This window comes from Nomascus leucogenys, chromosome 14, assembly GCF_006542625.1.
Source record: "Nomascus leucogenys isolate Asia chromosome 14, Asia_NLE_v1, whole genome shotgun sequence".
In the NCBI taxonomy this organism is placed as follows: Eukaryota; Metazoa; Chordata; class Mammalia; order Primates; family Hylobatidae; genus Nomascus; species Nomascus leucogenys.
Window position 1 is genome coordinate 19,425,758 of NC_044394.1, and position 22,554 is coordinate 19,448,311.

Genomic DNA, 22,554 nt, shown 5'->3' on the forward strand with positions numbered 1-22,554 from the left:
TTACAATTTGGCATGTTTTTGCAGTGGCTGGTACTGGTTGTTCCTTTCCATGTTTAGTGCTTCCTTCAGGAGCTCTTTTAGGGCATGCCTGGTGGTGACAAAATCACTCAGCGTTTGCTTGTCTGTAAAGTATTTTATTTCTCCTTCACTTATGAAGCTTAGTTTGGCTGGATAGGAAATTCTGGGTTGAAAATTCTTTTCTTTAAGAATGTTGAATATCGGCCCCCACTCTCTTCTGGCTTGTAGAGTTTCTGCTGAGAGATCAGCTGTTAGTCTGATGGGCTTCCCTTTGTGGGTAACCCGACCTTTCTCTCTGGCTGCCCTTAACATTTTTTCCTTCATTTCAACTTTGGTGAATCTGACAATTATGTGTCTTGGAGTTGCTCTTCTCGAGGAGTATCTTTGTGGCGTTCTCTGTATTTCCTGAATCTGAATGTTGGCCTGCCTTGCTAGATTGGGGAAGTTCTCCTGGATAATATCTTGCAGAGTGTTTTCCAACTTGGTTCCATTCTCCCCGTCATTTTCAGGTACACCAATCAGACATAGGTTTGGTCTTTTCACATAGTCCCAAATTTCTTGGAGGCTTTGTTCATTTCTTTTTGTTCTTTTTTCTCTAAACTTCCCTTCTCTCTTCATTTCATTCATTTCATCTTCCATCAGCGATACCCTTTCTTCCAGTTGATCGCATCTGCTACTGAGGCTTCTGCAATCTTCACGTAGTTCTCGATACTTGGCTTTCAGCTCCATCAGCTCCTTTAAGCCTTTCTCTCCATTGGTTATTCTAGTTATCCATTCATCTAATTTTTTTTCAAAGTTTTTAACTTCTTTGCTATTGTTTTGAATTTCCTCCCGTAGCTCAGAGTAGTTTGATTGTCTGAAGACTTCTTCTCAACTTGTCAAAGTCATCCTCCGTCCAGCTTTGTTCCGTTGCTGGTGAGGAACTGTGTTCCTTTGGAGGAGGAGAGGTGCTCTGCTTTTTAGAGTTTCCAGTTTTTCTGCTCTGTGTTTTCCCCATCTTTGTGGTTTTATCTACTTTTGGTCTTTGATGATGGTGATGTACAGATGGGTTTTTGGTGTGGGTGTCCTTTCTGTTTGTTAGTTTTCCTTCTACCAGACAGGACCCTCAGCTGCAGGTCTGTTGGAGTTTGCTAGAGGTCCACTCCAGACCCTGTTTGGCTAGGTGTCAGCAGCGGTGGCTGCAGAACAGCAGATTTTCATGAGACCACAAATTCAGCTGTCTGATAGTTCCTCTGGAAGTTTTGTCTCAGAGGAGTACCCGGCCAAGTGAGGTGTCAGTCTGTCCCTACTGGGGGGTGCCTGCCAGTTAGGCTGCTCGGGGGTCAGGGACCCACTTTAGGAGGCAGTCTGTCCGTTCTCAGATTCCAGCTGCATGCTGGGAGAACCACTACTCTCTTCAAAGCTGTCAGTCAGACAGGGACATTTAAGTCTGCAGAGGTTCCTGCTGAATTTTTGTTTGTCTGTGCCCTGCCCCCAGAGGTGGAGCCTACAGAGGCAGGTAGGCCTCCTTGAGCTGTGGTGGGCTCCACCCAGTCGAGCTTCCTGGCTGCTTTGTTTACTTAAGCAAGCCTGGGCAATGGTGGGCGCCCCTCCCCCAGCCTCGCTGCCACCTTGCAGTTTGATCTCAGACTGCTGTGCTAGCAATCAGGGAGACTCCATGGGCATAGGACCCTCCGAGCCAGGTGCGGGACACAATCTCCTAGTGTGCTGTTTTCCAGGCCCATTGGAAAAGCGCAGTATTAGGGTGGGACTGACCTGATTTTCCAGGTGCTGTCTGTTACCCCTTTCTTTGACTAGGAAAGGGAACTCCCTGACCCCTTGCGCTTCCTGAGTGAGGCAATGCCTTGCCCTGCTTTGGCTCGTGCACAGTGTGCTGCAGCAACTGTCATGTACCCGCTGTTTGGCACTCCCTAGTGAGATGAACCCCGTACCTCAATCAGAAATGCAGAAATCACCCGTCTTCTGTGTTGCTCAGGCTGGGAGCTGTAGACTGGAGCTATTCCTATTTGGCCATCTTGGCTCCACCCCCAAGTGCTACTGTTTTAATCACTGCTTTAGGATTTATTAAGTACTCATAGTACCCAGTTTCTTTGAGGTAGGTACTGTTGTTATTCCCATTCTTATGGATGAGAAACTGGGGCACAGAGAGGATGAGTAATTTGCTGAAGGTGATATATGGGAAACTGTTCTTTGCCAGTAAGTGGAGGAGACAGGTTTCAGTGTTGCACTTGTCACTGAACAAACAGCTCTCCAGGAGAAAAAAATTATGCATACGCATTAATAAACTTACACACTTTACTGATATAAATAATATATAATGCACAACTTACAAATAATAAAATGTCATACTTTTTATTCCACATAGCCAATCAATTCTGATAGAATGCTTTCATTGATTTTTTTTTCCTCTTTTTCTGAACTTGTATATCTGTGGTCAGTCTATGATTGCAGTTTAACCATGACTTGACAAAATCGAATGAGGAATAAATTCTTGATTACCATCTGGTTCAGCAAAGAAGTTGTTCACATCACTGGCAAATGATTAAAGTTCCAATATGTATATGTTTTACATTTTCCTTATTAATGTAAATAAAGCTATCAGCCCGACATTTGTTGGTCAATGATGTGAGAGAATATTGAGAACGTTTTCTCAATTTTTTGTATTCAGCCGTAGTGACACACTTTTATGTTTATTCTGCATTATCAACATTTTATCCTATCTCTTAAGTCTAGACAATCAACAAAACAATAAATTAAGCCCTGATTTGTAGCACTTACTGATTTCCATGATGTAAATATACCCACTATGGCTGACTTCAAGCCACCAATGTGACATCATTGAAAATGGAGTTGGGAAGAGGTGTGGAGTAACACACCATCTACGGTATTTCTATCATATGGATAGAATAGCAATAAATAGCCTCACAACTATAGACAACAGTGAAATGTAGTAAAATAATTACCAAGTGATGAGCTTTCAGTATGTATTACCTTTGCTTTTAATATAATTTATGTAATTGTAAATCTGTATAACATCTAACAGTGGCTGTGATTAACTGGTTTACAAAGTTGCTAAAACTTACTCAGTGTTTGGTGGCCAGTCTAAGCTGGCTCCAGTCATGCCACTGTATGGCTGTATTTTTAACCATTCTTTTATAGGAAGGTATTGCTGGAATATAGTTTCATACCAGTAAGCATAGCATACAGTTATGGCAAGGAATTAAGTTTATTTTACTAAATCACATTCTCATTAGATGCACCACTCATCAAGCTTGTTAAAGTCCAGTTTTAGGGACCCCCCTGCTAAACTATGGATTATACGGGTTCTGTGGGGTTCATACAATTCAGGAAAATGGTGATGGATTTTGGTGTTTTGTCCGTGTTGCTGTCGTTCCTGTTTATGCTGCCCAAGCCCACCTGGAAGGCAAGGCCCTCTCTGTGGTGTCAAGGTCACAGTTGTGGTGGGGTACTCAAGTGCCAAGCGCATCTCTTGGGACCAGGACTGGAACACAGCCATCCCCATCTGAGGTTCCACTACCTCCAGGCCACTGTGTTCAAATCAGGCCTGCCTCTGCCTTTTCTGCCTTTCAGATGAACATCCACTGAGGTTGGGTCACTCCCCCTTGAACCTCCAAAGCAGCAACCTCCCCTTCTGTCCTCAGACAATGCAACCTAATTTTTTGATGTGCCTCTGCCTCTGCAATGGGAAAGCTGCTCTCAAGGTTATCTTCAGGGCAGGGAGGGAGAAGGCTTTCATGCTTTCCTGCTGAGACCTTTTTAAAAAAAAAAAAAAAAAACTAAACATATAAATTATTACTGAGAGAATCACTGAAGCAGCCTGGGCAAAAATGAAATGAGGCTTAAGAATTACGAACATGTTTTAAATGCTGCGCTTGGAACAAGTGCTCATAAAATTTTTTGCCTCAAGGAATCAAGAATGATTAGTATTGATTAGTATTTTTGTTGTTGTTGTTGTTGTTGTTAAACTTCATAAGCAAAAGGCTGTTTCCTTCCAGGACCCTTTGGATTTTCTTCTTTTACACAAGATGTTTGGAAATCTTCCTGATCTCATCTGACATCAGGAAGCCATGCTTTTCCCTCCTGGCATGCTAGAGAAACAAATCAATTTCTTCTCCGAGATAGGTTGATGAAAGTCCTTCTCTGCAGTGCTTTCTATTGCTATGGTAACAGAATATGGGATTTCCCAAAAGAACTAGGCTTATATTATTAAAAAACAGTTCTTTCAAAACTTGATCCTTTTTTTGTTGCCATATGTAAAATACAATAAATGGAATAAACTGAGTACCAAAGGAAAAACAGTGACACCAAACCTTTTTATGTAGGTGTGGAATGAGACTTTCATTGTATTGAGACTCTCAATGAAAGGGAGTCAACTATAAAAGTTTTAATATTGTGACAGTGCTGTCGTAGCTAAAATAACTTGCAAAAGTTGCAAGTTTTCTTAGAAAAGCAAATAATTACATATATGGACTCTTAATTGGCAGATAGACTTAAAATAGAGATAAGTGGTGTCCGTACTTCCAGTCATAACATGGTAAAGAAGATGACAAGAAGCCCGGGGTAGAACAAGCATTTTGTGTGATGGTAGCACTCTCCGCTTCTGTGACCCCCTCTATAGAAGGACACAATAGTTGGCCATTTCTCATGAGATCTTATCAAAAGCCCAGGAATTCAGGGGACAGGGTTCTTTCCATCACAGCCCCTTAATTATATGCAAAGACCTGACCTTTTAATCTGCTAGTTGACTAACAGCGTGGCTGGAGGATGACTTCTGAGGCTCAGAGCACTCAGAAAGGAGCAAAGAGCAATTTTGTGGTAGGTAGAAAAGGATGGACTTGGTTTCATTTGGGGAAAATTCAAACATAATACTCACCTGTCATTTAAAATGCTTCTGAACTAAAATTCCAAAGATGTGTGGAATTTTGTTTATTAAATAAGTACTTATTAAATAAATCTGTAACTCCATCATTATTGATACCTTATATTCTCTTGCAAATCTAGTGAGTAAAGTTTGTGAGCTTTTCTCCTTTTTTGAGGCTTAACATGTGCTTTTGAAATGACATGACAAATTTAAAATAGAAATAAATGCCATTTGGCTGTGCCCTGGATGAGACATAACACTCTGGTGAAAGGAGTGGAGTTTCTGGGAAGTTGATGGGAAAGGTAACAAATAGTAAAGTGAATAAAGGTGGTTCTCTGTTCTTGCTATTCTTGACATGGACATAGATAAATGGTAATATTATGAGTCCCTCTAAGCAATCATGTTGCATCAAGCCAGAGAGGTGATGTCAGAGACTCTGGCTCATGAAAGGAGAAAAAGCTCACTTTCTTAATGTACCCAAATGGCAAAGGAGGACTGGAGAAAGGGCTGTAAAGAGATGATTTAACAAACAGTGTGAAGGAACTTCTGGCAAGAAAAAAAAAATTGCAATGTGAACTTTTTAGTAAATGTGATAAATTTATGGGCTTCACTATGAATGAAAAGAACAATAACCAGCATAAAAATACTTTAAATCCAAAATGTGAGGTGTTTTGGGGTAGCGCTGCTAATTGAGTAACTAAGGCTGGTAAGTTATTTGAAGACTTGTTGAAATCTGTTTATTCCATTCCCCCCAACCCCGTCATTCAAAGAACTGAAGTAAATCAGGAATTACGGAATTAGAACAACTTCTCGGAGCAGCGATTTATTATTTGCTTCTGGATGCTTCAGAATCTCAAGAATCTACCAAGTATCTCAAGGATTTTAAAATAGAAGCTGTGATCACAGCAAAACAGTTTAATTTATATCTCTTGAAAGTGTTTCTGGCCTTCCAGGGGAAATATGCTCATTCTTCATTTTCTAGTCCCTGGGTAGAACCTGTTACCTATTGCAGGGGGGAGAGGCAATATGGCAGCCAAGATGGTTGGCACCATTCACTCCCTCTTCAGGTATTTTGTTAATGCTTACTCTGCTGTATGATGTTCCAGGAACTGTTTAGAGTGATGGAAGACAGCCCCCGCCCTCACGGAGCATACAATCTAGTCAATCCTCTTCTTCCTAGCCTTTAGGGCTCCAGATGTGATGCTAACCTGAGCAGTCTCCTTGGTTTCCCCACTAAAAGTTGGATAGAGTTAGGCCATCTTTTCCCAGGATCAGGCTCATAGGCTTCAAACTTTACTGTAGCCAGGCTCTGTGAGTTACAAACCTCGTCGCCCACACAAAATCTTCTGTCAACTTTAATGTGCCCAGGCTTGTTCTTGAGACTCAAACATACTAAGCATTTCCCCCTCTGTTCTCACCCCCAGTAGCTCTTGACTCTTCTTTATCCCCTCTACCCATATCTTCCCTCACTGTCTCTCCATGGTCCCTAACTGACCACCTTGCCTCTCCTAACACCCCTCACAGGTCTGTCCTTACCCCTGCATTTCATCACTGCTAGGATTACCTTCCTAAATTATGGAACTGTTTATTCTGTGTCCTGCTGAAAATAGTCAGTGGTACCCTAATTTCCTGGCCTGGCTAAGACAGCTTTCAAGAGCTGCCCCTGCCTGCCTGACCCATCTCATTTCCTGCCATTCTCTGTAAGACTTGAAACTGTGGATGACATTGTCTTTTCACATGACTCTCCTTTGCACCTTGTCTTTCATATGAACTCGTGTCTTCCCTAATGTCCTGGGCAGCTGGTCACTCCATCCTCCATCTTTCTCCATCCTCCATCTTTCTATGTTACTGTGTATATATATTGACATATTGTAATTACTTCTTTACATGTCTCTTTCCTCTGAAAGTGGGCTCCTTCAAAGACAGCAGTGTGATTTCTGTTTATATATCTATGGCACTGTCCCTGACATATCATAGGTCCATAAGGGCCTGCTGAATAAGTGAATGAGCTAGAATATACTGGTTTGTCAACAAACAGGGTTTTTAGCCTGCTTCCATCCGCTCAGCTTAATGAGCAAACATGGCATGCCATAATCTTGCAGTTTTCTGAGACGTCTGGATGCTTTGAAATACCAGGTGTGTCTCAACAAAATTGAGATTGGGAGGGTCCTTTCTTATTGATCATCTCTCACCAACTGAATGCTGAAGTGTTCTACAACCCTAAAAAGTTAAAAGCTTCTAGCATTCACCTATTTTGAAAAGCTACCCTTCTATATGGGTTATCTTTCTGTATTACTTGCTTATGAAGATTCCCGAAGATATATTTTCCAGCAAGCACTTTTCAGATGTCCAACGTGGATTTAAAGTACATATTTTATTTTCAGAAGCCATATTATATTCACACAGGCATGTTTATGTTGGTTATAGATATATAATGCTAATTACACAAAAGACAAAATTTGTATTCAGTGTTCGCTCTGTGCCAGGCATTCTAAGTACTCGAGATTCACTATATCATCTATTTTCTGTATTCTCTCTATTTTTAGATGAGGAAACTGAGGCAAAAGATGAAGTAATTTGTCCAAAGAACCAGAGATAGTAAGCGCGGCCAACATGCAAATCCGGTGTCTGATGTCAGAACATACACTCTCATTAACATCATGCTAAAAACTGAAAAAAAAAGAAAAAGTCTACTTCCATTTACTGTGTTAAGCAGATGCTGAAAATTGAAATGGGAAAATTTCTATTTGTTTATTGTATAAGCAGAAGTTTATACAATTAGCTAGTTTGCTATATAGGTAAGGTGCTCTTGATTCCCAACATCTATTTTTTAGAAAGGCGCAACATCTGTACACAATGAATTTAAAACATTAGGGTGATTTTTTTTTAATCTAGGAAAAATACTTCTCAACAGCTACTGACTCCTTAAAATACCAGTTGGTATTTGATGAAGTTTCATTTTTATCGAACTACAGAGAAAAATTCCTATACAAACCACAATTGTAATTTGTAGTTCTTTGGTGTCACAGTGATCTATGTAAAATGGAAAATCTATAGCAACAGACACAGAAACAGCACATGACTCTGGGACCCATTCATGCTTTGTGAAATCCTAATGAGGATAGTATCCAGCGCTTCTGCAAGCAGGTTTAATTCCAAGAAGAGACCCTTCCTCTAGTAACAACATTTAAAAAAAAAAAATTAAAGTCAAAAGCTAACTTGAAAACAAGTAATATTTTGAAAATCAGTAATTAAATTCCACAACATAAAGCAATTATAAATCTATACAGACGATTTTAAATTGAATAATTACCATCACAACAGCACCTAATTTTCAAGGTAACCAGTGGGTAAGACCAAATGAGATTGTCAGACTGTGCTAAGCCTCTCTGCTAAAGTGAACATTTCAATTAGATAAATCAAGTAATTAATTCCTTTGGGGACAGTTCAGACTCTTTCTCTTGAGATCACCTTGTTAGATAATTTAAATGAGAAACAGATTTGGATAAAAGGTGATCAGTGTTTTCTTCAGTTGGAAGATGTGAAAAGAAACCTTTTCTCTTTCAGCCTTGCCTTACACCCAGACAGAACTCTCGTTGCAACTGGCCAAGTCGGGAAGGAGCCATATATATGCATATGGGATTCCTATAATGTCCAAACTGTGTCTATTCTTAAAGATGTCCATACACATGGAGTTGCCTGCCTGGCTTTTGACTCAGATGGACAGGTGTGTATCTTTTTTTTTTTTTTTTTTACTTGTTTTATTTAATGACTTCTCACAATTCACTTAAAACTATAATACGAATAACCGGTAGACTCAAAGTCCATCAACCCTTGCTGATTCTCCTGGCACAGTCTCCTAGAATTTTTCACCTGCTTTTTCCCCTTTAAAGCTATGGCACTAATACCAAGCTCTGGATAGGCCTTGGTTTTGGTTCCCCTAGTCCCGCCATCTGGTTAAAAAGCCTCCATAAAAGAAGTCATGAATTCATGCTGATCAGGTTCACCATAGCCCAGTAATTCTACTTTGTTGTCTGTTGTTAGCTTCCTGTTTGGAATAAGGGCTGGACCAAGCCTTATTCACAGACCTCAAGCCCTGAGCATGTCTGTAGTACCTCTTGCTTTCAAAAGATGACATCACCTCCTAATAATCCACTGAGAAGATTATCCTTGACTCTTTACCTTGACGTCACTTTTAGCTGCTTCTCCTTGTCCTCTCCCAATTCAATCTATCATCAATTCCTGGGTATTCATGTTCCTTTACAATAACTGACATCCTCTCCTTTCCATTCTTTCTGCCACTGTCCTTAAGTGCTGATAAGTCAATGTCATATCTGACTTAGTTTAATCTCTTAGTCTCCTCACAGGCAATTTCTTGCTAATACATTTCATCAACTGAAAACGGTGTGAAAGCATTGTTTAAAACCAATAAGAGCTTGGAGTACCCAATGAATAAAGTCCACACTTTGTAGGTGGGCATTCTATTTTAGCCAACTTTTCTAGACTTTTATCCGTTGTGCCCTTGTAGTCGAATTGGACAAATCTGCAAGACTCCTATACCAGACCCTGCACGTTTGTACCTCTGGGTCCTTCCTCAGTCTGTCCTGTCCACCTGAAGTGTCCTGCTCACCCTTTTGCCCATTGAAGTGATTGAGTCTCCAAAGGTTTTCACAAAGCCTTGCCACTCCCTCTCAACAATGTTTTCTTCTTTTGACCTACAGCAACACTTGGCAGAAAAGATAGGTCGATACGTTCTAGAAAAGAAAGTAAAAACGGAGGGGTCATTCTTGGCTCTGGCTGCATTCATCTCCTCCCTAAGCCCGGGCCTTTTCTCCCCATCTCCCCAGCTGCCTCCGTTTCCTTTGCCACCCTTCCTCTGTCTCTCTCACCCTCCGTGTTTCTGCCTGTTAATTCCTTCAATCTAATTTTTGACAAGTTTCAGAGTTAATTCTGTAAGTTGGTGCCATGCAAAGATGTGTGAAATTATTCACAGAGGCTTAACTGAAAGTCTGTGGGAAATTCAGTGGATTATAGGAGTTAACCTGGTTTGAGTCACTTTTGAAAAACAATTAGCATTTATTTGCTGTTTTCTATTTTAGGAGAGCATCGATCACTAGTCATCTAGTTTTCTAGAACTGGATTCACTACATTTGTGGATCCCTGGAATATATGTTCTTTATTTTACTCCTCTGTATATCTCATCCAGTTAGTTTAATGCATACATTCCCTTTTATGGCTAAAGATACAATAGCTGGATGCTAGTATTTGTTCAGGCTTGCAGTTATATTGACTTCCTGAATAAACTGAAGTGAATCAGAATCCATACACATGTACAAGTATAAATGTATGCTTCTGTCTGTACTGCTATGCACCTTCTCTAATCTGATTTTGTTATTCAAGCAAGCATTCTTTATCAATTTGTTCTGAAGTGTCACAAGAAAATGTAATGCAGCAGAGGGAAATCCAGCTTTAACTTAGTTTTTGTCCATGTTAATTTATGTTAGAATCCTAGCTATTCTCCTTCAGGTTTCATTTTGAAGGATGGTGGTGGGGGTGGATTGCACGGTACTTAACTGTCAGGTGAGAGAAATAATCTCTTATATGTTAGCCATGATGGATTTCATGGCTTGTTGATGACTATTGCTTCAGGTCCGCCTTACTCCCTGGACAGAGTTCACTGGAATCGAATGATATTTAGAAGTGACAAATAGCCCATCACCTCACAATCAACAAAAGGCAATAAAAATGCTTTTCAGGTAGCTATGGGACCTGTCAGTACAGATGAACAAAACAGGTTCTTTTCGGCTTTTTCTCCATCAAAAAACGTGGGTTTTACTTCAGTGCCCCTATTTGTGTTAACTGCTTTTTTTCTCTTAAAAAGAATAAGCTGAATGGAATTCACCCATTCAAATTTTCTTACCAATAAAAATACAGCCACATCTTATTTCCATTGCTGAAACCCTCAATTAAAAAATTACAGCAAAGACATTTCTTAAGGACACATTAAAACGATGTGTGTTACGTTAAAAATTCCTAATGGAAGCCATCTTTAGTGAAGAAACCTGAAGAATCCCTGCATAACAGCACATGTATACATTTAACCATATGTGGCTGTCTGCTTCATCCACACGGTGAGTGTACGCATACACAGACACACTCTCAAATGTACTCAGTACTCGCACACTTACACTTGGGGAATACCATATTTTTAAAACCCTTTTATTTTACATCACTTGACCCATACAACAATCCAATAAAGTAGAAGGAACGAATATTTTTTATACCCATTGTACAAATGAGAAAACTGAGATTTAAGGAGGTTAATTTTGCAAGGTCTTATGTCTGGCTACTTAAAAGTGAAAAGAAAAGCCAAATCTACTTATAGTTCAGATTTCTTACACAATGCTGTCTCCTTATAAGTGATATCCTGCAAGCAACTCTGATTTTGGTATGACTGTTGCCTGTTTTTCACACTTTTGGTTTTGTATATAATCATGTGGGTTACATTTTATTCTTCCTTTAAGGACAGGTTCTGACCTGACCCCAAGGAATTTAGGCTGGGAGGTGAAGTACCAGATTACTTCTACTTAGATTATATTATCTTTTACTCACCTTAAATGTTTGTAAAATTATAGAAAACTAAAAATTAATGTTCATTTATTCTATTTGTCAAACCCTTAAATTTTAGCAGTTTGAAGCTTTTAGACTATAGAATCCTGGGTTCTATTAAATCTCACATTAAGATTTTACCTAAAAATTTTAAGTTAAAAATTCCAGATGCTGCTTTCAAGTTCTGTTTCTGTGGTTTCTATTGACTTATCAGAGATTTCCTGAGAGTTTACATGTGTGTTTCTTACACTTAAAAAGGATAAAGGAGCTGTAGCTCTTAGGTTTTTGAAATTTCAGCATATACTAATGGAAGTCATCTATTGTGAAATTTTTAGTTTGGGGTTTAAGATGGGTTTTGAGAGATCGGTTTGTTATAAGAAATTCAATGCCTAACCTATAGTAAATAGTCAGTAACTATTTCTTAATGTGTCAATAAGTCTTCCCATCCCTTTTGGGTACTAAATTATTGTTCTTATTCTTAGCGTTTAGCCTCTGTGGGGTTGGATGCCAAAAACACAGTCTGCATTTGGGACTGGAGGAAGGGAAAACTTCTGGCCTCAGCCACCGGCCATTCTGACAGGGTAAGAACTTATTGGATGAAGCTGTGCAGATTTCAGAACTTGGGGGGACTTGCGATATTGCTTCTTAGACTTCTAATATTTTCAAAAGTAAATTTTTCATGTATACATTTTTCCTATTAAACTTATAAACATCTTCTTTTTTCATGATTAATAGCTAACTGTTTTAATGTGCTTTTGGTGATCCAGTACTTTATATGAATTGTTACTGCTTTTCATAGGCAAAGCAAATTTTTGATGCTGGCATTTTACTACTTTATGAAATCAAAATGGAATTGAATTTGAAATTATGTGTAGTTTAGATGTATTCATTTAGAAATGGAAATAGTTGTTAGAAAACAGTCACAAAATATGATTACAAGGGTAAGCATTTTGATTTTAAATGAGTGTAATGACAACTTTGTGATTCTTCGTTGTATTTGAGAACATTGAATGTGGCCTGCTTACTCCTGTTGAAGTCAGTGTGATCAGAAATGATAATTCCATGTAGTCTTAGGGGATGAAGGGAGTATATACATAAAACTGGTCAGAAATCTAATTTGTCAGTGTCTTGCATAATTAAAATAATTTGACTCCTTTATTATCTTGGTTTCTCTAGTTTAAACAATGAATTTGCATGACTGTCTTACTTGAATTCCTAGTTTTGTATTTCTGCACAATGTAAGTGTTCATGTAGAACAGGCGTGTCCAATCTTTTGGCTTCCCTGGGCCACATTGGAAGAATTGTCTTGGGCCACACATAAACACCAACACTAATGATAGCTGATGAGCTAAAAATAAAATAATCTCATAATACCTTAAGAACGTTTACAAATTTGTGTTGGGCTGCATTCACAGCCATCCTGGGCTGTGGGTTGGACAAGCTTGATGTAGAATGAGGCTCTAATTAAACATGAAATTCACTGTCTCTTGCTTAGAAGGAACTCTTAAAAAAAAAAAAAAATTTAAGTACAAATGGCACGTTCACCTATGGAGGTTTGTAGGGAGAAGACCCCACAGATGTTGCAAATTCTACTCCAGGATCCAGTTTTCAGAAAGCTCAGGAGTGACCAACAGTAGAACCTCAGTACTGGAAGAGGCCTGGTACCCCTCTCGTCCAGTAGTTCCCAATCCTGGCTACAGATAGAATCCCCTGGGGAGACTTCACAGCATATATATACACTCATATATAATATTTTATCTGAGTTATTCTGCATTTACTACTTCTGTTTCTGAATCATTTTATATAGTCTGACCTGAACTAGTATACTGTCTGTCAGAATTTTGGGCCTTATCACCTTGGAAAAAGTAGAAAACTTAAGTTACAGTTTAAACCAGTAAAATCTCCTTACTTAGAAAAATAGACTAATGTAATCACTTTGGCTTGTATAGAAACAGCTTTTATTGTTAAATTATTACTGTTAAACTAAATTTGGCCTCAGCTGCCCTCCATATAGCAAGTCTCTACAAAATCGACTGCAACCTAGCTTGGTAAGTGACCAAACTGAAAATTTAGGTGTATACTTCTGTAACAAATAGCTGAGTGGCAGCCAGCTTCAGCCAATGGCAGGCTGCCACCTATTGAGACCATGCCCAAATAAAGCAAATTCGGAGCTGAAACTAGGAAAGCTGTTTCTGTACCTCAGTTCATTTTTCCCGGCATACATATGCCTGCCCAGTTGCAGAGCAGAGCTCTCTGAACCTCTTCTGGTTCTGAGGGCTGCCCAATTTGCAAACAGTTCTTTGCTCAATTTAACTCTGTTAAAACTTTAGATAAATTGAACACTACTGGATATCATGTGACTTGCCTGTATGTTTCAGTGACTGTGCATGCCCTATTGCTGTGCTACCGCTTTCCAGTAAGGGTGAAATGTAAAAAGTATAATAGGACTATAGTGATGAGTCTGTAATCTTAGGATGTTTTGATGAAATGCTTTATTTGGAAGAATGTTCCCCCAGACCCCATAATCTGTGTCACACATAATTTTGCTCTTTATTACTGATACCAGTATGAATTATTGACTGCTTATGGTTAACTTCAAGATTATCTTCAAGATTATTTTAGTGGCACTAAAATACTTAATCCATTACATTTATATAATGAATGTTTTATACCCTGCAAAATGACTTTATATACCTTATCTTCATTGACCTTAACAAAACTTGAGGTGGTATTATCCACTGTAGAGAAGATGAGGTTAAGGTTAGAGATGCTCAGACTTGCCTGAGCTTGAATGGCTGAAATGGATACTTGGACCAAGTACTTTTTCTTCAGTGCTCTTTCAGGGGACCATAACTGCTTCTTTATATGTAATGAAAAGTTAGTGGTCTAGGTTATTTCTCTGGTCTAGACTTTGTCCCTGACAAGTAGTCCTTCCCTTTGTATCAGTGTGTCATAGAATGTGGTCCATGGATCTGCCTCCATCAGAATCTCCTGTAGTCTGTTTAAAGTGTGGGGTATCTGGGCCCAATTCCAGAGCCACTAAATGAGAGCATCTCAGATGGGCCCTCGAAATACCTGTTTTAAGCAGTTGCTATGGGCAATTTGATTCTCAGGATTGACCTTTTCCTTCTTGTCTCTGGAATGGAAATAGAACTACCTGCAAACTCTCTGGTAGCTCTTGTTAAAGAATGACAAATAGGCCCGGTATGGTGGCTCATGCCTGTAATCCCAGCACTTTGGGAGGCCAAGGCAGGTGGATCACGAGGTCACAAGATTGAGACCAGCCTGACCAACATGGTGAAACCCCGTCTCTACTAAAAATAGAAAAATTAGCTGGGTGTGGTGGCACGTGCCTGTAGTCCTAGCTACTCGGGAGGCTGAGGCAGGAGAATTGCTTGAACCTGGGAAGCGGAGGTTGCAGTGAGCCGAGATTGCACCACTGCACTCCAGCCTGGGACAGAGTGAGACTGTCTCAAAAAAAAAAAAAAAAAAAAAAAAAAAAAATGACAAATAGTAGTTGCAGATATATTTTCAGTTCATTGGATAATTGAAAATATAATAGTATGTTGGGTCAGATTAAAATGATATCCTGAGGGACTATTTAAGTTAGTGTCAGATAAATCCCTCTGCCTTACGTTTAGGAATATTAACTTCTGTGATTATTAGAGACTGTTGGCCACACTAAATTGTAGTTAACTATTGAATGTTTTCCTAGCTAAGAAGCATTTTATAATTCTTTAGATTTCTATTGAAAAGCTATCTCCAAAGTGTTAGCACTGTGGAGAGCTATGGAAAAATTTGATCAACAATTTATCCTAAATTGTCCATTTGTTTATCCCAAATGGACAAAATTTAAAATATGACACCAGTTTGTTCTAAATAATTCTGGTAAGTTCTCTCTCTACTCAGGCCTTAAGGTGAGTAGACATGAGGTGATGACGTGTGTTACTTCCTGACTCATTGCAAGCCAAATCTTCCATTTTTATTCTGTGCAGGTAACATTGTGTTCTAAATGTTAGGGTAGAGTCTTGGCAGTTGGACTAGTATCGGGAAAAGGCAAAAACATATCAAATGATCAACATGGGAACTTTCAATGTTTTGAACAGATTTTTGATATTTCCTGGGATCCGTATCAGCCAAACAGAGTGGTTAGCTGTGGAGTAAAACATATAAAGGTAAAGTTTTTTGTTTTTTGATTTTGGTACCTTGAGTGCAAATAATTTTAGGTGTTTTGTATAGATAATTTGATGTTGAGAGACTGCTAGACTTTACATTTTTTTTCTTTAATATAGAGCCCTCTTACCTGTTTCTCTGCTCCTGAAGCAAACTAACATCAGCTGATGGGGCTCTCTCTTAGAAATGCAAAGTAATGACAATCAAGTGAAGTGCTCAGCAGGCAACTGAAAAGGAAATTTTATGTTAATTAAATATCTAACTGAAGACTCATAATACATGTGGGATTGCATGTTTTAAAACAGTGCTGATTTTAATGTTGTAAACTAAGTTTTTCCATTATAATGAATATTTACATATTTGCATGTCAACACTTTGACATGTTATGTTCCCTTAAAAGAAAGCTGTCATATTGTGCTCTACATGGAAATAGAGGAATTCACAGTACAAACCTATCTGGACCATTAGTTTTTAAACGCCCCAATCTTCCTCTAGACTACACTGTCATCTGGGTAGGCCCCACATTTGCTTCTTACTATTTTGTTCACAAGTAGCAAAATTAACTGTATCAACATGCTTTGCTCTGACATAGCAAAAATTTCTCCTGACCCCTGGGGTATGGCCCAGGATCTTCTTTCTCTATAGGATTGTAAATAATATAAGTTAAAGTCCATAAACAAGAGTATAAGGATTACCTTCTTGCATAGAGCATGCATGGATTCTATACAAAAATGGTACATTTTTGTATGAATGAAGATTTTCCTATAACCACCCCCTCCTATTTTGCAGTTCTTTTAGTCTAGTTTTTCACGATCCTTCCCATTATTCTTACTTGGTTAGAAGGGGACAGATGATAACATACTCAAATAAGTATAACAAATACAGAAGACTTACCTAAATAATGTTACAAAACTCTGCAGAGGAATGTAAAACAATACTTGAACAAATGGAGTGACAGTGTTGATTCTGGACACGTCTAAAATTTACAAATGTATCATTTACGTCCAAATTTATATTTGGTAGAAATGCAGTTAAAATCCCTGTTACTTTTGTTTTTACCTGACAGAATTTCCCTTTAAATTATCCTAAATTAATCTGGAAGCATTAAATAATGACAGTAACTGAACTTTGGGATAAAGAATCATGAAGAGGATATATGTACCACTATTTACTAAAGCGTAGTAGAATTTAATTTAAATGGTATAAGACTTCGATACAAAGAAATAAAAGCTGAAAAATAGACCTTAATATGTATGACAACTTAGAGTATAATAGCATCTCTGGTAGGTACAAATTTATCAATTTTTTGGAAAAAGTCAATACTTCATACTATACACTAAAACAAAGTCTATATGAATTAAAGAGGTAAGTTTCAAAAACTATAAAATAACTAGAGGAATATATAGACAAATGTTTAACTGCTCAAATTGGAGAAAGATTTTTTTTAAAATGTAAAAGCAAAGAAATGGTAAGGGATAATACGGATGAAACTGTACAAATATTAAAACATTCTGTATAATTCCTTCTTTCCACAAAAAGAGGGAAACCGCAAACTAGCAAGAGTATAAGCAACACACAAAGTAGATACTGGGTTGTTCTCAAAATGCAAAGACCTCTTGCAAATCCGTAGAATGGACAAAGAACATAGAAAACTGACAGAAGTACTGTTGGCCAATAGACTTATGAAAATGTTAAAATCTCAATAATTAAGGAATACAAATTGTAAAATAACGGAACATTTTAAATCTATCAAGTTTATGATTAAAAGTATCCTATCTTGGCAAGGATTCAGTGAATGACCACTCACAACCCTTGCTGGTAGAGGGGGGTAAGCTGATAATGGTCTTTCAGCCAAGAAATTTGGAAATATTTAACCTTAGAAATGTCAATTCTCTTTGATCCAGTAATTTCATATCTTAGAATCTATCCCAAGCAATTGTTAGAAGTATGAACCAAGAGCTGACTCGTTGCTGAGTAACTTATCAATAGCAAATAACCAAATAGAAGATCTGAAACAAACCAAACAGAAGATCTGAAACCACTTAAGTGTCTCTAGGAAGTTGAATAAAATGTTATATCCATATGATGAAACACTGTACAATCATAAGTTATGTTTTAGATGATTGATATTGGGAAATATTCACCATCTATTATGGGGAAGTTTACAGTTTACTTTGGGGGTGAGTGATGGTGGGATTAGATTTGTGGCTTTTTTTTCTTTAAAAACATTTTTATGTAGGAAATACATTAGAAGGACATCTCCAAATGTTAAACAGTTATCTCTGGGTAGTGGATTGATGGATAATTTTTTCCCTTGTATACTTCATTGTAAAATTATTTTACAATAATATATATTTCAGAATAAGAAAAAATTTAAAAATGGAGAACAAAAATTTTAGAGGTTCCACTACTCAAAACTGTAAGATATTCCGTCAACACTTTAGGGCTTCATAAACATTTAATAATCCTGTACCAAGCCCTGGTGTGTATATTTTTAATTTAGGAAAACATCAGCTGAAATCTAGGTAGTTTGCTTTATTAGCAGCAGCTGGAGGCTCCTTCTGTGCTTGGTACAGCATACCTGAAAGACCAAAAACTCACTCAATTTAATACTTCAGTTTGTACTAGGTGAAAGAACAAAAACACACCCCACTTTCAATTTGCTTGAAGTTTAGCCGTTAAAACATTAAGACAGCATGTTTTAGAAGAAAGATAAAATCAAAGCCCTCTATCGATAAAGATGAGATCCCAGCTGGCTAGAAGCATGTTGTCAGGATGGAGATGCTGCTTAGGCTGAGCCTCAGTGGGTGGGTGAGTTTGGTAGGAAGGGTCGGGAGGCAGAACTAGGGGAAGGGTTGCACTTCTGTCAGGAGTTAAGAGAGGCATTGGTCACCCATGGAAGCGTGGGACTGGGGAGCTGGGAGGGTCCTTGGCTCATGATACGTTCCAAGATTACCAATGTTTTCATCACCAAAGAACCTATCCCATAGTTTTTTTAGGGAAGAAATATTTTGAAAGATGGTGGCCACAAAATAAACTAGCCATTAAATCATAGTTTCCTTAGCAATGTTTTATTAGTCAAAGATGTTATCTGCCAACATGAGTCTCTGATCAGACTAAAATATGAAAATTGTTTCAGCCATGAGTAAAAAAACATGTGAGTTCATGATGATCCTGATTTCTGCTAGGCTGTGGTGGGTTTCTGGAAATCTGGGACCCTAACCTGGGAGCCATCATCCATCCTGTACTCAGTGGTGAAGAAACCCAGGACCCTAGGGGGTTAGGTGGGAATTTGACTTCGATTCGTGACTATTTCCCTCTACTTGACTCTGGGCAACCATTTAATCTCCCTGAGGCTGAATTAATATTCATTCATTCATTCTCTCTGTCTGTCTCTCTCTCTGAGAGAGATCACTACCTCCTAAATTAAAGATAATTATATTAAAGAGTATGGAACCCAGTAGGGGCACAATAATGTTAATTTCCTTCCCCATTTCCTAGGTTCACAAAAATGATGGCAGAGGTGAGATTTAAGCTCAGCCTCTGACTCCTATAGAGCTCTTTCCACTGAGAAATGTCTTTAGTGAACTACCTTGCCTTAACTTTTTATTGGGTTCTAACTAGATTTGCTGCTTACTTCATAGAATTCTCCTGATTCCTTCCTATCTCTTTCTATTCTTGGTTAACTCTAACTTTTAAATCGGTAAATTCTAAAAGCAGAAAAGCAGAGACAAAATTCTGAAACTTTATTTGAAAACAAGAGCTACTTATCCTGTTTAAATTTAATTGTCTTAGCAGACTTGGACTTTTTTTCTAAGCAAGTACAAGCATTTTTACCTCAAAGAATCTGGAATGTCTACCCAGCAATACTTTATTAATTTTGTTTAGAAATACAATACATTTAAGCAGGCTTCAAAAAATTATTTTTGCTGTTTGTATTCTCTATATCCAATTACCAGGATTTCTCCACTTTTTTTTCCCTGAAAAAACCTACCTGAACATTGAATGATTCCAGTCATAAATTGAGTGCAAAATCTTTGTACTCGAAGAAAATACTTTCATCTGAAATTTGTGTAGCTAGGGTGAAATCCTTTTCGGCTTTGTAAATCCCCTATGTTTTGGCAAATAGGAAAATTGCAATTATCTGAAACGAATGCTTGAAAAACAGTAACAGTTGAGCATCAGCCGCTTCATTGGTTTTATAGCAAATGAGCCTACCAGGTTTGTGGATACTGTTGAGCCGTCTCTAGTCAGAGACAGAAGGGACTTTAGGGACTACCTAGGGCTAGATGAACTCAAGGTACCTGCCAGCTCTAATAAAATTTGCATTAGTCTGTGGGTAGAGACTAGAGAAGATAGACAAGGTCTCCTCATCTGATGTGAATTTAATGATGTGTTGCTACCCTAAACTGCCACTGTTTTCCAAGTAGGAAATGCTTCTCAAAAAGAGATAATATTTCAGGTATTTGCCATTTTCTGCAGAAGGTATCATACATTTTAGGGAATCATTTGACTCTTTGGAATGTTTTCATGTGGGCCTTATACCATCTGACCTGGTGACTTGTCAATAAACTTTTATGCAGATCAAGTCCGAAGATAATGGGGTCTATTTTTTGTGACTGTCTATCTGGAAATATTCAGATAACTCAGGCTGGGGGTGTACATCCATAGTTAAAGGACTAAATAATTTTTTTAATCTTCATGCATGAGGAGGTGTAAAGAGAAAGGGAACTGTCTGCCTTAAGCATTGCCATGAACAGCAAGTTCTTTGGCATGTAGGTACAACCACTAATCATTTATGTCTAATAGTTTGTTCAGGTTCATAGTAACAGCTTAAATGTTTTCCAAAGCTTATACCTAACTAGCTTTTTCCCAGATCTCTTTATTCTTTATTTTAAAAAAAAAACTTTATTACAGGTGTGTGCTACCACTCCGGGCTAATTATTTTTGTAGAGATGGGGTTTTGCCATGTTGCCCAGGATGGTCTCTAACTCCTGGGCTCAAGTGATCTCTCTGCCTTGGCTTCCCAAAGTGCTGGTATTACAGGCATGAGCCACTGCGCCTGGCTGCTTTATTATTTCAACATAGACTTTAACACCTTTTCATAATAATACCCAAAGAAATGAGTTACCAGAGCTGATACCTTTTTCTGAGAAGAGAATCCCACTTGGTCCTTCATTGTGTATCTGCCCTTCATTCTTGCCAAGGCATCCCTCTATTCCTTAACCCCCTGCCACGCACACACACAGGACAGCCCCCCACCCCCAGCTGCCTGAATCCCAGCCACCTTGGGGGTATAGCCATCCCAGAACTGTTTCCTCCAGTATCCAACTACTCTGAGAGGACCATGGTTTTTCCTTTCCTGCAGGTGTAAAATAGTACAATTGTTACTGATTTATTCCCACATTCCTGCCATGTGGCTTCATCTCATCCTGCTCCTCTGAATCCAGATGCAGTTTCTTCCTCACTGCTGATCCAAGTCTTACTCTTGTTCATTCTGTTTAATTCAACTTAGTTCTCTACCTTTGAATTTCCTTGCCACCCAGGCACAGTCTGAATATGCTACCTTAAAATTATCTCACTGTTTCATTTGCCTCTGCATTGATTCAAAGTTGTCAAAGCAAAGATAAAAGATTTCAATATTTTTTTCTAACCCCATTGAACCCTTACCTTCAGTGAGCTACTTCTGTTTGCTTTCCCTCCCCTCCAGATGGAGATGACAATCCTGTCTACCTTAGCCTATTAAGGGTTTTGATAGGATCAAATAACTTACCACATGCAAATAGCCTTTATGAACTGAAGGGGGGGCTATATCAAGGGCAGTGAGGTTATTCTAGTTGATACATGAAAACTATGTTAACGTTTTGAGAGGCCAAGTGGGGCGGATCACCTGAGGTCAGGAGTTCAAGACCAGCCTGGCCAACATGGTGAAACCCCATCTCTACTAAAAATACAAAAAACTAGCTGGGTTTGGAAGCATGTGCCTGTAGTCCCAGCTACTCAGCAGGCTGAGGCAGGAGAATCGCTTGAACCCGGGAGGCAGAGGTTGCAGTGAGCCGAGATCGGGCCACTGCACTCCAGCCTGGGCAGCAGAGTGAGACTCTGTCTCCAACCCCCACCAAAAAAAAAACTGTCAATGCAAAATATTTTGTGTCTGTATAACCATGGGAGTGTCCTTACTGCCTTCTATAAAATTGCTGAAGCTTTGTGTATGGTCTTCTACACAATGGACACATTTTATGCAACTAAAACTGAAAAGCCTAGTCAATTATTTGGGTATATGGAAATATAACTCATATTTATGAAACATTTCTAAGTAACACTTCTAAAATGAAGATTTATAACATTTAAAGTTAGAAATTATTTCCAAATATATGTACATCAAAAATACCTAGATATAGCCAAGTGTAGTGGTTCACACCTGTAATTCCAGCACTTTGGGAGGCCGAGGAGGGCACATTGCTTGAGGCCAGGAGTTCGAGACCAGCCTGGCCAACATGGAAAAACCCTGTCTCTACTACAAATACAAAAATTAGCTGAGCTTGGTGGTGCACTTCTATAATCTCAGCTATTGAGGAGGCTGATACACAAGAATCACTTGACTCTGGGAAGGCAGAGGTTGCAGTGAGCTGAGATCGCGCCATTGCATTCCAGTCTGGGTGATGGAGTGAGACTGTCTCAAAAACAGAAAAAAATTATCTAGATGATATATCAACATGCTAACCAGAAGTTATAGACCATCACAATTTTCCTGTTTATACTTATCTGTGTTTCTAAACTTTTCTACAATAAACCTATACTAGTTTCATAACTTGACAAAAAATTAAGCAAAACATGATTTGTCCACTTGATTCCAACTCTGAGAACATTAT

At 38.5% G+C, this 22,554-nt stretch overlaps 1 protein-coding gene across 2 annotated transcripts in view; it reads left to right on the forward strand.

Annotated features, from left to right (window-relative positions):
- Window positions 1-22,554, forward strand: part of EML6 (EMAP like 6) — a 211,831-nt gene that overhangs the window by 101,325 nt on the left and 87,952 nt on the right. The window contains exons 3-5 of one of the 2 annotated variants that reach the window (XM_030826926.1): window positions 8,468-8,627; window positions 11,992-12,090; window positions 15,616-15,684. In XM_030826926.1, coding sequence (XP_030682786.1) covers window positions 8,468-8,627; window positions 11,992-12,090; window positions 15,616-15,684 — 328 coding nt within the window. The remainder of the gene's footprint in view (window positions 1-8,467; window positions 8,628-11,991; window positions 12,091-15,615; window positions 15,685-22,554) is intronic. The other variant, XM_030826927.1, reaches the window with a different exon arrangement.